Source organism: Dermacentor andersoni, chromosome 2, assembly GCF_023375885.2.
Source record: "Dermacentor andersoni chromosome 2, qqDerAnde1_hic_scaffold, whole genome shotgun sequence".
NCBI classification, from domain to species: Eukaryota; Metazoa; Arthropoda; class Arachnida; order Ixodida; family Ixodidae; genus Dermacentor; species Dermacentor andersoni.
Window position 1 is genome coordinate 96,066,584 of NC_092815.1, and position 16,662 is coordinate 96,083,245.

At 44.1% G+C, this 16,662-nt stretch overlaps 1 protein-coding gene across 1 annotated transcript in view; it reads right to left on the reverse strand.

Moving 5' to 3' along the window:
• The window catches only part of LOC126541594 (calcitonin gene-related peptide type 1 receptor-like), a 214,260-nt gene that overhangs the window by 5,437 nt on the left and 192,161 nt on the right, over nt 1-16,662 (reverse strand). The window contains exons 11-16 of the mRNA XM_050188424.3: nt 15,772-15,922; nt 12,106-12,166; nt 8,392-8,458; nt 4,326-4,411; nt 808-943; nt 402-443 (exon numbers count right to left, since the gene is read on the reverse strand). Coding sequence (XP_050044381.1) covers nt 402-443; nt 808-943; nt 4,326-4,411; nt 8,392-8,458; nt 12,106-12,166; nt 15,772-15,922 — 543 coding nt within the window. The remainder of the gene's footprint in view (nt 1-401; nt 444-807; nt 944-4,325; nt 4,412-8,391; nt 8,459-12,105; nt 12,167-15,771; nt 15,923-16,662) is intronic.

The window sequence follows — 16,662 nt, forward strand, 5'->3', positions numbered from 1 at the left end:
CTGTGCATATGCAGTGCGAATTTTTTCCAAACCTTTGTTTGTAGTTTCTTTTTTACGTAGCGTTATCTTTTTCCCTCGCCGACGCCCAAAGTCCATAAGTCTACTCCAAATTTCTAACTTCATAATAAAGTCGTTGTAAATCTAGCACTTGTCTCTTCCTTTTTGCTGGCATTTCTCTTTCTTTTCAGCAAGGTTTTGAATTAGCGCCTTCAAATCCATGCAAGTTGGAGTTGTTAGCCCGGAAAACGGCTTGGCATGCTCGAAATGAGGTGATATGAGATTAGAGATGAGGCGACGACAGAGCACTGCTTACTGTGCCATCTTTAGCGATTTGTCTGCAGAATTGCATTTTAAGATAACTCGACTTTATGTTGTCCATTTTAACCGACTGCCTTACTCACCTCTCCGTTGAAGTAGCAGAATATGACGGCTACAAAAAATCCCTGAAATAAATAAAGTTAGCAGTAAGTATAAGTGATACAACAGAAACATCTGATGGAAACGCGATGACATAAAACAGAAGACGAAAGTGCGCGAAGCTTCAAAACACGATCCGAGGTTCAATTCCCGTACAACAACATACATTTCGCGAGTGAATTGTCATGGTGAATTATGAAACAACTGAAGTGCTTTTCCACATTGCATAATGTCATAGCTAAAGGGAAACATCAACTTTTGTTTTATGGCAGACTCGTACGGTTTAATTGATTACTTCAATAGAGGGCTGATCTAACGAAAAAAAAAATAAAAAGAATAAAGAATAAATGGCGTGCAGTGGCATTCAGACTAGTCAAACATTCGCCGTACCTGCAGGCCATCTGACGCCTTGCTGATGTACTGGTAGACCTCCCAGGGGCCGCAGTTGGATGGGCTGCGGTACACCGTCATGAGGAAATGCATGCCGAACAGCGGGAAGAGCACCAACACAGCTCGCACGGCTTTCCTGCACAAACATAAATTATTCATTAAAGAACTCAGTAAGCCACGAATGAAGGGATAGAAGGAAGGAAGGAAAAAATGGAGAAGGAAGGCAAGGAGGTTAACCAGTTTAGCTTAACCGGTTTGCTACCCTACACATGTGAGCGGGATGGGGGGATGAAAGATGGGGAGAAGAGATAGAGAGCACATAACAGCGCCCAATAGCGGCGAGCGCAGGAAATTGGTAATCCCCATACAGAGCATTATAGCGATGCACAGAGAAGCCATCGGTACCCGAAAATTAGCACGAATCGCAAGGCCTATACTACTTCTTCCTGACAATGGGCGCGACAGCTGCCCTTTGCTGCAGCATTTCCAGCTCCTGACAAAATATCAACCTTATGCTTTAAATATCACCTCAATTTGCAACAAGACTAACACTGCCCGCGGTCTTCGCATTTTATTGGTTCTCAGCCTTATTAACACTTGGCATTGCCTACAGCTAAGCAATGGACGAAAAGGCGATGATCTGTTTACGTGATTTATGATTTAGCTGTGACGCTCTGCGCTAACGTCTGCTTACCAGCAATGGGAGCGAAAGTTTGATTGATTCCTAGCCACGGTAAATGTTTAACACGTTTTAGTCGAAGACCCAGTCCTACAGTTCCTCATAAAGATTGTGAATACAACTCCATTCCGTGTTTCACGCCTATACCTTATTGTTGCTTCAAACTTCCAGTGGCGCTTTGGATAGCTTCCATGCCAAATATTCGTCTCTTTAGGCATTTACTATCCCCTGGGAAGCGTTACACCACCTCCCCTTTGTTAGAGCCCTTTCGCGGAATGCCTGTAAACTAGGGAAGTTCACATCGACTTATCTGAATGAGAGCTTCAAAAAAGAGCCCTGGAGTAAAATTTACTCGAGTGCGGCACAACGCAAGGGCGCTTCTGTGCACGTGCACACCACCTTTTAACCTGTTAACAAGTATCTCGGCAGTATTGCAGTCCATTTAAAGGAATCCTCAACGTTGAGAATTCTTAGCATTGACAACTGCGCCTAAGCGAGTCGGTTTTAATATATGTATGCATAAAGTAGGGTAAATTGGCTTTCTCACAGGAGCAGGGAGACCACTAAACGTAAGGGAAAGAGAGATTAGGGAGATAGAAAGAGTGCGAGAGCGTGCAGTGCACGCACACAACAGGATACTCAGGGCTACAAAGCGTCGCTCAGACAGGTGCGCTTCAAAAACTTCAGCCATGTCCGAGTAGCATTCGGAGCGGAATTATTCCATTGGGCTATACAAACCCGCAGGCTGCATTTTCCTAACCATGTTCTACGTAATGTGATTTACTGGAGACAATATATTTCACGCAAAGGCTTCAAAATCATATCTTCTACAGGCACTTTTGTCTACCCACTTCCCTGTGTTATATATATTTGTCCCTTATTATCAAGCGTACCGAAGCTACATATTGTTAAGGCGAGGTGAAGAAGAGAACGACCACGGCTCCGAAGACGACGAAAAGTCAATACAGACTGACTAACCTCTCTTCCGGCTTCTCTAACGTACTGTATCTTTGTATATACATCTTGGAAAAGGTTATATACGTGTAGCATTTAGTGGAGGTTCGGGGTACCCGTGTTCTTTACAACGGAGTTCCGCAGCGGACGCCACATCCAGCTTGTGACCGTGCCTCCTGCGGATGACGCGTCATCTATACTTGCACCTGCATCGTCGGCCGCTCAGTGCTTTGCCCTTCCACGTCCTCATGACCCCGGCAGATTCTGCGGCTTCGATGGCATTGACGTTCCAAAATGGCTGAGCATGTGAGAACGTATCAGCAAGGGAAACAGGAGGGCCCCGATCATAATGCCAGCAAATGTCGTTTTTGACATCAACAGAAACCCGCACGCTTGACTCCAAAGACACGCGGAGGAACCCACTAGCTGGAGCTGTTCAAGGAGAAGCTGTCCGACCTTTTTGTCAATCCATCTCGTCGATAGCTAGCCGCCGAAAAGCAGGAGCTCGCTACCCGGACCCAAACTGCTATAGAGTCATACGTCTCCTATAGATCCGAGACATGCTCACCCTCTGTCACAAAATCGACGCGTGCATACTTCCCAACTGTCTGCTCATTAACAACTGAATACTGGTAAGCGCGATTCTATGACCGGACGGGAGATAAACAGAGAAATACAAGACAAGCGCTTGCCAGTATTCAGTTGTGAAGCATGAACCAACTAGCCCAGCAACAAATTTTGTTACCTGCTCCTTACACTACTGTGCCGAATAATTTGTGGACCAGCTGTCGTTTTCTTTGCTTTCCTTTTTTTTTTGCTGTCAAAAGTTTTTTAAGACTGCTTTATTTTCACCTGGGACATATAAAGCAAAGCCCAGCTATTCAACGTATTATTTTCAACCTATTTCTTTCTTTTCCAGTTTTCTCCGTGGCATTAGTGGCTGATGCGCGTGAAAGCTAAGCGCGCTAAGTGTGCACGTTGTGCCTGAGAAGTTTCTTGGCAATGCACGAAATAAAGTAATAGAAAGGAAAGATACGCCATGTTATCAATGTCGTGAAAGGCGTACCTTAGCGGATCGGCAGTTTGGGTGAGCTGCAAACGCACACCTCATCTGAACAATCGTCCAAGATGTTAACACATATTCACTTTCGGTAGAACCCTAGCGAGATATTCGCCCGCCGACCAAAGTCACAGTGAAGCGATGCGCGAAGATTAGCTTTAATCTGCTTTGCACTGACGGTGACATAATATCTAAGAAAAACCTCCCCCTCTCCTATCCCCCCTTTATTGTATACGCAATGTCGCCATGTTCTTGCCGCCCCCACATGCTATATTTATCTAGATGTAGCACGTCGTTGCGATTTGTTTTCACCAGGCTTCACGCATGTGTCACGCAGTGACTGGGTGTGGCTAGAAACGGAGCTTAACTTTTGCACCGGAGGCAAGCAACATAGATGTCGTAGTTCAGCCCCTAACGAGCCAGTTACAAACAGGGTTGGCGCACTCAAGCGTAGCGAGGCGCAACTTTCTCAGCATTCACCGCGCCGCGTGTTCCGCAGCAACCGCCACCAGCCTCAAAATATGAAACACGCCCGCACATCAAAAATAGACGAAGTTCTCTTCTTCCCTCAAGCCTCCTTACTGAGAATTCTGTCCTTTGACTTCTTGAACGGCCGGAGCACGCTTGAGCACTGAAATACAGAACTAAATTCTAATATGCAAGTGGTTACGCTACTTCATCAACCTCGCTACGTTTACACTTTCGCGATATTTAAACCCAACACAGACCGTGTTTGTTTAAATATTTAAAGGAACGACAGGTGGGAGGGTCCATGACCACTGACAAAGAGTCAGGACGTCTAAGAAACGCGACATGACAGCTTACCGAAATTGGCTTGGCTCATTCGCATGGGTGCTTCTCAACTTGGTGACGAGAACGCGGATGATGTTGCACAGAAAAATAAAATTGGCCTGTAAAAGAAAAAAAATAATGGCAAATCACACGATGACTTCAAGAGCAGAATGCTTCTAATGCACGAATCGCTTTGTAATTTAACTGCAGCTATGGTTGCGAGCCCGCTTTAGTGCTGACATTGGAAGAGATGCCGCGAACTGCACAAACGCACTCGCCAAAATGTAAACACGGACTCTATACTCCGCCCGAATTTTTGGTCCTTGAATAGAATGAGCTTTCGGTGGCTATACGTACTTGCGCTTGAAAGCTTCAGTAAATGTCCTAGATTCCCTGAGAGTAAGCTTCACGAAAAACCTGAGTAATCTTCGCACTGTGTAACTTTCGGCGAGTACGGTTCAGTTGTGCCAATGCATATCTTGCTAGAAAGTGAATATATCCCCGCTTATTTAGTTAGTCCTGTAATTATAACTTCTTTCGTAACCCGCTAGAGTTATGGAAGAAAATCCGTCTTGTCTAACTGTCGCACAAAACGAATTTATTTTGCCGGGAACCTTATAAACTAAAAAGAAGCGCTGTGTAAAAATCACTTTAAAATGATGACATTTTCTTGCTAAGCGCTGTCTATAAGAGCCTGCATTGAAGTCAGTATATTATTCACTGATATATGACACCTGTACATTAGGCAGTATTCGCTGTTGAACCCTAATGTCACAGACAAACAACAATTCGTCTTGGGAAGCAAACAAATTACACACAGGTTTCCGCGGAATTGTCCAATTCCAAGCATGTTAGTCAGTCTCTCGGAGACAAGTATTCTAAGGACCAGCTTGAGCTAAAGTTTCGTTCGTTCGTCTTTTTCACGTGATGAAAGTACAACGCCTGTCGCTCGAAACGTGGTGCACGTATGGGGAGCATCTCTTGTAAATGTTATCATCATACTATGCTTCACACTTTGTCACCCATCTTTGTAATAACATTTTTATTACCTACTCGTTATCGCGAAAGGCGTACATTTATTATTCCGGCGAGTGAACAATACACACCGAGGGATCCCTAATTATACTAGAGCAATGAAATGCAGTGCAGTATACACGGACGAATACGCAGCTCGTGGAAAACGTCGGCCAAGTCACTGTAGCGACAACAACTCGGCTGCAGCCCCGAAGACTTGTCGCACAAACTCTGCACTCACGTGTTTTATCACGCGTCAGGAAGTTGGCGTATAGCTCGCTGTGCTGTCGCTTTTCGGAAGTACCCATATAATTATTCACCTCAACTCACGGGCGAAGACAGCTGGACAGCGTGCAAGTGCGTAGAATATACGAGGCTTGCAACGAGAAATGCACTCAAGTCTTCCCGAGTCCGGCGCGTGCAAGTAAGTCACAGCTCCAGGCATTCATGCCTGACTGCGCACGCGAGGAACGAACGGACTCGTTCGCACGCAATGCGCGCCTAGCTACATCACTCTTGTCAACGAGTGTAGAAGGCCAAATCGTATTGTTGCAGCGTGACTGTACATTGCAGTGGCCCATAATGAAGAATGCAAAGCCACGTGCATTGAGGAACAATTATTTGCGTCGGCAAACGAGAAATCCAAGCGCCTAGCTGTCAACGATTTATGGGGAGTACACGACATAATGTATCATGTCGCTTATACATGCTCATTTATTTTTTGAGTTTGCTTCCCTGAGGCAAGCCTTCTAACGTATAGCTCTTATACCCGCCATGGTTGTTCAGTGGCTATGGTGTTGGGTTGCTGAGCAGGTGTACTTAGATTTGGGTGCACGTTAAAGAACCCCAGTTAATCGAAATTTTTGGAGTCCTCCACTACAGTGTGCCTCATAATGAGAAAGTGGTTTGGGCACGTTAAAACCCCATAACATTTAATAGCTCATATAGGCCGGTGAAACTGATACAATGCAATACAATACAATTTATTCATTTTCTTCCTCTCATAATAACTTCCCTGATCGCTCTAAGCACATAGTGCTTGATAAAAGAGGAGAAAGCGGTGAAACATACTAATTCCAAGTCCGTGCCTCAAGTCCATATTATTTCCCATGATAAATATCACATAACAGTTTCCGTGTCACATTTGTTGCTATCTGAAAGCCTTCGTAACTTCATAACCATGCGGCTCCTATTGTCCTCGTCTCTATTAAGTTTTATTGGGAATAGCACTGTTAGCCTGCTTGAGCCGTTTTGAGATAGTCGTTGTCTCTCTGTCCGTCCGTCCGTCCGTCCTCTTACGCTGACCCAGTGGAGCAAGTTGTCTGTGGGTCACGATCTGTGTGCTACTGCGCTTGATTCCGCTGAGGTCATTGCATCGTCGGGATTTCAGTTTTGTCATCGGATTCTCGTCATGCACTCGCCATCACGCCATTGTCTTCATATAGCCACCATGCATTATTTCTCGCACCATCGTTGTCATGCCGTCATGTCCAGACAATCGTTGTCATTCCAGTTTAATAATCTGAATATGATCCAGCTGTCGTTGTTACGCCATCTACACCTGCCTAGTGGCCCAAGTTTTCTAAAAGCTTGGCCCAGTAGGTGTGTGCTCGCAGTGGTTATGTTGTCGCGGTCGTCACATCCTGAGCATTACAGCTTTCTCCCCCGACTCTCGTCATGCCGTCGTCATCACATCATCGTGGTCACACAGGCTTCGTGATACAGTCGTCGTCGCGCCGTTGTCACCATCCATTCGCCGTCATTCCATTGTCCTCGTGCCGTTGTCACGCCACGTCGTCATTTTTTCGTCGTCATACAGTTATCGTTCCCATTGTCCTCATGCCGTTTTCACGCCACGTCGTCACTGTGTCGTCGTGATACAGCAGTCGGCATGCACTAGTTGTTGCCGCCATCGTGATGCCGTCATGGTCCTTTAATCGCGTCATTTTAACTTCGACATCCCATCGCTGCAAGCACTCGTCGGCACAAAGTCGTCATCGTGCCATTGTCATAACACCATCGTCGTCGCGCTGTCGCTTCACTATCACCATCATTTCAGTAACGTCTTCCCATTGTCGTGTTCCCGTCGCGGTCATACCACCTTCGCGGATCGGTCGACGTTATTCCTTGTTCGTCATTTTATTGTAATCATGCTGTCATCATTCAATGGTGCTTATGCCGACGTTGTCATGCCATCGTAGTTAGTGCATCGTCGTCATACAGCCACTATCACGCATCTGTTTTCATACCTTCATCTTCATACCACCGTGATCGTGCAATCGTCGTCATTCCAGCTTCTTCGTCCACTTGCCATTATGCCGTCATCTTTGCGCCTTCGTCACCATACAGTGGTCCTCACCTCATTGCTCGCATGAAGTCACGCTATGTCGTTGCACCGGCACATAATTTAGGAATCGGCATCTCACTTTTGTCGTGCCATCGTCGTTATACCGCCTTTTGCCGTTCTGTCGATATCGTTCCTTCGTCATCATTACTTCGTCACTGCGTCGACGTCATACAGTAGTCGTCATGCGTCGACTCATGCGCGACCTTGGCGAGCGCTGCCATAGCAAGTCGCGTGTCGCTAAACTGCACGCTGTCGTGAAATTGCGATGAAGTGATGAATAAAACGAAGATAAAATATTATTAAAAAGAGAGTGGCGACACTGCAGAAGCCCTTGCAGGTGAGAATATTCAGCACCAATAGAGAGCCGACATCGAGAAAAGCGGACTGGTGTAGGTCTACACAAAATCTTGCGCGTGCATAGAGATCGCCATTATTACTGATGCTGCAAAAGTGTTCAAGCCACAGGCAAGCGTTACTGCTTACTGTACGCGGAGCCTTATTTTCATTAAATGAATTGCTTCAGTGCTTCTTTTGTTAACTGGAGATAACAAATTCGTATGTGTTATATACACATCACAAAATATTATGTGAGCGAGTTTGGGTATATTTCGAATGAGCTGATATATCGAATTGCTTTTAGCGCATATGCCCGATCGTCAAAGCAGCGTTCCACTACATATTAAGCTTCATCTGCAAGAGCAAAATGTTGAGCGCAGAACGAGCCCAAGAAGTACTCACGAACAGGCAGAACAAGCCTGGAGCCAAGGTGATCCAGTTATATCCTTCTACGTTGTCCATCCAGCAACTGCGACAGAGTAAAGGCCGAGATCGTGAAGTAGAGACCGCGGACCACGCGTGAAAATTCGCAAGCATATTATGTCTCTGACACACTGGCCTTAATGAGTCCAGGCTTAACCGCAACGAGCAACCTGTCAGCCATGCTATAGAATGCAAGGCAAGCATTACATGCATCAAAACAACTTCGCGGTTAACTTTGTTCGAGCATGCAGTATTTCCGTCGTGCATTTCCAAGCATCAGAGAGTAAGTAACATGCAGTGTGTATGTAAGAACACTTTCTGCGCGTTTACGATGGAAGCGGTTATTACGTAATTTATCTCGAGAAAAATGGCGCCGTCACATGATATTTAATTATGTACTTCTACGCTTTGGTTCTACGACTATAGATTCTTCATTGTAGTCACACAATGTGTTTACTGTGGAATTACAGATCTTAATAGAAAGTGAAGAGTTATATAGATGAGTCATAATCCCAATAAACTGAAAACATGCTACAAGTTTTTCAAATTTTGAGAACATATGCGTGCCATGATGGCGCACATTTATTCAAACTGATGTTTGTGTTCCGCGGCAGGCGGCCGTTAACAACACTTGTTGCTCAATAACCTTTTGCTGCGCATTTAACGCTGGCTGTTTTGTGACGTTCACAACAATCACTAACAAACTAAGAGAAGCGTCTGCGTCATAGCATGCCTTGAAACAGAAATCAAAGACGGTGAGGAGCTCGCACAAGGCTCCATATGCAGCTCGGTGCCGGAAAGATAATTGATTTGTACTGGGAAGCATAAAATGTGAGCTTCTGCTCTTCCATAAAACAGTGAAAGTGCGTGATATATTGTGCGCACTAGCCAACATTTCTTATGAATGTTAATATGATCATGCTGCTCACTCTCAAAGGACGTGCAACATGTCGCAGGCATCTAATGTCAGTGAGCACGTGCTTTATATGACTGAATTCGCAGCACTTGTCAAGTAACATATATAAAGCACTTTTTACGACACTACACAAACCAAGTAGCCGCAGGAGCAAAACAAGCAACTAGCAACAGAGGCAATTTGTTACGACTGGATGCTGCGTCATTCAAGCCAGACCTAAAGATTGCTACGGATTGAAATCAGCATGCAGACTTATCGGGAACCACATCGAGCGGCATGTTAGCGCCGTGAGCTCAAATCCATACGTTATACATTGTAAACTCACCTGGAGTCATCTCTGCAAGAGAATGAAAACAAACGCACTGTAATTGGCCAAATACGAACTAAAAAAGAAGCATTCCATTTGCATTCACGCAACTCCACGCTTATTGTCAAGAGTTTACAATAAGTAGTAAGTAAGATTTCGCTGCACAGTGTCATTCCACAGAATTTTCTAGAAACCCGTGTGCTACAGTCCTAAGGCGGCTTCATTTACTACGTATCCTCCAATATTTTTACTTTCTCACATGATGAATACTTTTCTGCATTGGCCTGCTCCTACTCGAGCTCTTTGCTGCCAATTACGTTTGTGCTTTTGTATAACCAGTTTGTTTCTTGTTTTATATTTGGACATTCTTACCCAAGCTCACGCACATTCTTCTTTTTTTTATGTCAGACTGGGCACTGTGAACGTAAATGTGTTGTCATCATATCCACGTTTTTCTGATCTGTGTTGATGACACCAGTGATATTTCTTTCAGAGTCTGTTCTGAGTTGCTCTAAGCCTCATCCCGTTTGAAGAGGTGTCAGGGAGCTGCCATGCTTGCTTCACTCGAGAAAACTTACACTATGCGCAAGTTGAAGGATACAAAATGTTTCGTGAAGTCAGCTGCACTTGTCCTTACGTTGTATACGTACAACATAAAGAAGCTGCGTGTTTCCGTAATAATCCCGTGCTTCGTTCTGTTTGGATGACAGTGCTTAGAACTCATTTCACTGACGTCCTTGGTCACTTAAAAGATAGTTTACTTAAATGAAGTTCGTTTGCATAAACAGCTGATTCAGAAATGCCTCAAAACACTATGGGTCAAAAAATAAAGTACGTAAATAGTGAAAACGGTTTGAAATTCACTTAGAAATACATGCTCTTCTAATGGCGGATAAGCACAGTGACGACGCAGGTTTAGCACTATATTTAGTATAGCTAAGGACGACCTCATCTGCTTTCGTGGCAGTTCTCGACAATATGACCTATGCAACTTTTACGAAAAAAGCATATATATATATATATATATATATATATATATATATATATATATATATATATCGCATCCCCATTTCCATCCCCATATATATAGCATCCCCATTCTTGCTCGACTATAGCTGGCACCACCACCGGTGTTACTGCCCGGACAGTCTCGTTATAGGTTTTCTTCCGGGTGGTTTTATAGAGTTCAGGATGCACAGCAATAGAAACAAGTATGGCAAGATTTTCCACAAGAAAGAAATTGCAGCTCATTCACGGGTACCGCATCTTCGCCCGATGAGCAAGGAGGTAGCAAGAATTATTACGAAACACAAGCTGAGAGGTTGGGCTGAGTTATTTTGTTCAATCCTGTCATTCATCTTCGGGGTGGGAAGGAAGGGGAGTGAAAGGTGTGGGCGAAAGTGAAGTTGATGATAATATAAAGAAAGAAAGGCATGACAAAAAAAAAACCCGGAAGCACTTATTACAGTTGTATATACAGTTTACGAGCTCTCAAAAATCGGCACTGACATTCATTGTATGGCCCGCAGAGTATTTTGGGCGATATACCTAGAGGAAGGCTTTCGGAAAGTGGCTGGTTCTGGATGTGTGACAAAGATCCTTTCGTTTATTGTTTTTCTCGCAAGTACAGCGGGCACACAGAAAGCACGCAGTTCATGGTATGGCATAGTTGTCACAGTCTGGGCTCTTCGAGCGGCCAGTAACCCGGTGATAGAGTTGTACGATGGCCACGCCAAGTCTCAATATGCGCAAGAGGCTTACGTGGATCCTTTGGATGTTGCAGAATATCCTGCATTGAAGCTCAGCATGATGTAAATAAAGGCGGCGATAACGGTACATTGGCTAAAACCTGTAACTTGCCCTGGCGGTGCGCATGCTGCACGGTATAATCAGCAAGGAGTTTGCCCCTATTTAAAATAAACGACCTATAATCAAAGAAGACAGGACTTTCTGCCTGTAAGTCTCTGCTGTTCACATACATGAACCGCGAATGAATGTGAGTGAAATAGAACGTGATGCTAAATTTACACACGCGCAATGGTACTTTACTTTTACTCAATTTATTTTCTGAAGTTGGCCGTGGGACCAGAGAATGCTCAGCGACCACTTGCAGTTTGGCAACACCAGTCGCTAATTGAATAAATCTTGAATAAGAACTGTTATAGTTTTGTTTTGTTTGTATTTATGTTCATGTTAATTTATGCCTTGGCATTGTGTTCATTTAGGTTTTCGCCTATTTCGAAGAGCCGTTGGTGCTCGCGTCCTACGGGTACGAAACGGTGTATCCGTAAAAAAAAAAAAACATAAAAAAAAACAAGAGCACGTATTCGCAAACCTAGCGTGAGTGGCAGGAATTTCTTGGGCGTTCTTGTGCAGAAAAATAACGGGCGGCTAAAAGATATGCAATTGGTCGACGAATGCGCAAACTGCTGTCGAGGGGCAAAGCATGACGCTAGGGACGTTTACTTACGGGTGGCCCGTCCTCACGGCTCGCAAGATGGCGCTGATGCTCACGAAGATGGCAGGACAACCTGGACGAGAAATGCACAAGTATCGCACTGATTCTTTGTTCCGTAGCTTGATTTTCTTCCAGATTTAAGCCACTATCTGCGATGTCGTGAGACGTCAATGAACCATCCATTTAAACCTAACGCCCTAAGGAACGCAACGTTGCCTTTGACAAATACAGGCGCATCAATTTACGCTTCGGTCACTTTTGTTCGCTTCCTTCCATTCACAGAGACATAGATTACTTATTTCTTTTATTGTATGAAGAAAACAGATGTGAGTGTGCAAACATTCTGCATGTTTACTATCGCTTTTTGTATTTTTGATGTATTCTTCGAGAAGCTAATGGTTGGTCTCTTATCCATACTCCTGTTGCTCAAACCAATTGTGCAGCGAAGTGCATCGTGAAGCAGGAAACGCTAGCTGCTGCTTTCTTTCGTTCTGCAGCTCACCTTCCCGATGGTCATCATTTAAAAAGACTAAACATTTTGAGGCAACCACCAGAACTTAGGTGCAATCTCTTTTCATAAACAGCATATCTATTCTGCCTTCAACCGGCTGCTTTTCAGTGCAGTGATTTAATCTGAACCTGGTTAGTCCGATATCATTGGAAGAGTGCCTGCCTTATGGAGAATTGCGGCAAGCTCACCACGAACTACGACCCTCACGAGTGGCTCAAGCAGCAACATGCCAAGCAAATTCAGAGATAAATTGTGCTGAGCCGCGCGATAACATCGGGAATGGCTCAGCGATCGATTGAGCTTGTCTGTCTCTCCCACAATCCAGCTGTACTTACCGAGTTGTATCAGGGAGGCATCATTGAACTTGAGGCACTTAATAGCACAATACGGTAGTTTTCAATCACTTTGCATTCTTGCCAGAAGAAGGCACAAACATTTCAAGTTCATCTTTTCTGGAACTCTATAAGCATATCTATACTCTACTTTATAATAACTTGGCACTAAAGTTCTATGCAGAAGCTGCAGATGGTGTTAGACCATAAAAAACAAAACAAAAACAGAACGTTATCGGCACGACGAAACACGAGGCAACGCTTAGTACCCTTTATTCAAGAGCCAGGGTTTTGTGAAACGGAATACAACAGCTTAATAAGTGCTCATTGCATCGATAAATACGCATGTCAGTAAGCAATTGCTGTCCAATAAATGTTATAAGAGTAGCTTTGGGAAGTGCACTAAAATGAATTAAGTGTTTGCAGATAGCAGGCTGACCTTGCTAATAGAATAATCACAGGTGGGGAAAGTAACGGATAAACTCAAATTCGCGTTGAGGTAAATTGCAAGCCTATATTTCTTCGTACTTTTTCATCGTTGGACTTAATTTTATGCATTATTACACATCGTTTCATATTTCATTTAGATTACCGAAAGCTGTACAAGAACAAAACAGGTAAATATTGTTCGCTTTGCTGTTCCTTACGCTACAGATTTTGCGTGTAACAACCTTTAACCAATTCTACACAACCTATTGTCGAGAAGTCATCAAGAAGCGCCTATGTGAGCAGAAATGTTCGATTACGGTGAGCACTTCCGTACAACTGCTGCCAGTGTTAATCTTTTTGGCGATCACTCCTCAATATCTTAGCACGTATCAACCAACTTTCCAGCCTCTTTTGGCTCTTTGACACGAAGGACAAATCTCCAGTTCCTTTGATGTCGTTAGCGAGGAAATCGACAGTTTCCATCGGCCACCTTCACATATAGTCACCAAGTGAAAAAGGAAACACAGGGCATCTGAGTGAAAGAGCAAGAAATAAGGAAGCGAAAGAAAGGCGAGTTAGGCAGTGGATACATCCAGCTGGCTGTCCTGCACTGGGAAAAAAGGAAATGGGACGGAAAGGTTAGAGAGAATAAAAAGAAAAGACATAACTAGCTGGGACAAGTTAAAGCGCGTTAAAGACGCGCTAGCTCGTCACCGCTATATTGAGCTACTTCGAGAAGACTTGCACTAGGCATCATCGCGGGCTGGGATAGGAAAAGTAATCATCGCGTCATCAATCTTTAGAAGCAATAAAAAAGAAATCGAACCATGCTGGTAGACAAAAGGTAAAATGGGTAACGGAGTGACCGCTGGCTTCAATGTGCGATGGCAGTGGAGTATTATTATAATAAAACTAGCGCTGTTTTTGTTTTTCCTCAGACTGAAAACATTTGATGAACGACGTTCTGTGTGCAGACAGTATTTGTTTGCCTTCGAGAAGAAGGGAAATGTACCGTGCAAGTAACTAGGAATGCGGACGAAGGCGCCTCAATTTTAACGATGACGGATGGTGACGCGATTGTGCGAGAACGCAAACAGAAAAGTAAAGAAGACGAAAGAAAAAGAAAGAACATAGTAGAAATATCTTGTCGGTATTACCAGTCTCTACGCTACACCTATGATTGATGCCGGAATCTGAAAGAAGACCTACACCGTTGGAGATTAACCAACATCTATGAAAGCAATCTCGGCATGGGGAACTCAAGAGAGTTGAACGTCATTAAGGTCTCACTGTCAGGTTTGCAGAAGAAAAGCTAAGCAGTTGGAATATTCGGTGAGTGGAGTATTAGTGTAGGACTGCACGAGGAGGAAAAGAAAAAGGGAAAACTACCTTAAATGGTTTTCTTAAGACTGACTATTCTTTAACTTCGTTCCACGGGCGCTTGTGACAAAGTAACGAGCCTTAGGGATACCGAATTTTATAGTTACTGTTGTTGATGGAATTCGGGCGGCTTTATACACTGCAGAGAGTCTAATGCGATACATTGTTGAAGGTATGATAGATTACTGGCAATGAACTTAAGTGAAATGCACATTATAAGGCTGCCCAATCATATCTTGACAGATTCAAATAAGCCACCCGCTTCACGCTTTATGTGTAAATACTGTTCTCGCCACTGAGTACGGTTTTAATTATCGCGGCTTTAAATTAACTGTAAAAACTGGTCAAATTGATGAATAACTGTGTAGTGGCAGCCAATGAAACGCATACGCCAGTCGTAGAGTTAACAGCTCTCGCACGGCCGCTCGAAAAGAACGCGCGTTTACATCGAGAGGCCAAGAAGGCGACACTTTGGTGCCAGCATCCATTTCTAAGAGCACACTGCTATTCAAACCCAATAGTTTACCGCGAATATATTACTGACTCTGTTGGCTCATTCCTGCATAGTTTAGTAGTCATTTGAACCATTTGGTCCCTGTGCATAGTGTCCCGCCCACACGTACTCAGTGCTCACTCTCTCCCTTTCTCCTTTTTCTATTCCCCTTTCCCCCACCCCCAGTGGGGGGTAGCAAACCGGATACTCTTCTGGTTGACCTCCCTGCCTTTCCAGTCCTTGCTTTCTCTCTCTCTCTCTCTCTGAATCATTTGGCTAAGTTTTTTTTTAAGATCTTTTTCCCGCATGACCACATAAACATCGCAGCGTTAAGGAAAGGAAATGCGGGCAAGACAGCTGGCGATTAATGTTGTGGGACAAGATACGGCCCAAAGGGTGTAAACTTTTTTAAGAGTGTGTATATATATATATATATGTATATTGCACTTTCGAACGTTACTTCCCAACCTATATAGGCTTCTTATTTTAACACGCAAGCTGAAACTGCAAGGTTCTGGTGCCCATTTTCTCACCCCATCCGACGACGTAGAAGACTAGCAGGGACTTCTGCTCGGCGAATGCGGAGGCGATCAGCTTGTGCAGGTAGAAGCCCTCGCAGAACATCCACGCGTACTGGCACAACCGGAAGTATCGAGAGAGGGTGTAGAGCACCTTGCACAGGCTCTGTATTAAGGAAACACACACGTGACAGGATAAACTGAAAATTTGTTGACAAATCTCAGTGCAATTAATCGAATAGTTCGTACTGACAAGTCCCTCTATGTTATTTTTATTTTATTTTTCCGTTGTTCTTCTGCAACTTTGATTCGAGTGATGTGGTGCCTTCCGAAGGTATGTTACGTAAAGGAAGTCGCTGCATCTTGATGGGTATAAAGCGTTTTCACCCTGAAAATGCCAAACAAGTTTTGCGGACGTCCGCAAGGTGAAGGGAGGTCAGTGGAAGCGAAAATTGCCATCCACCCGACTGTAGCACAAAGCTGCAAAGGCAGCCCAATATGGTTTTATCAGAACAAAAGCTTCACAGTTGAAGATGCTAACCTTTATTTTGCGAGAAACACGTATCGAGTTTCCTTCATAGCTATGCGGGTGACAGTTCTCCATTTCGTAGTCTCGCTAAATGAATGCCGTCAAATTGATAGTTTCGTTTTCATTACTTAAACGGTTCGAGTTAAATCAACAACCCTCGAGGCTGACGCGGAATAAGAGCTTTGTATAGATAATACCTTCGGATATAAAACGCAATCTATAAATGTTTTTTTTTCTTAAAAAATATAAACCAGCAGTTTCGCCGGATGTGCGAAGCATTGTCACCGACAGCAAGGTTTATCGTTGCACTTGACTTTCTCGGTTGGTGGGCTGGCTTGTTTTCAAGTGTTTGAACAACGCTTCTCTCGTAGTGGTCT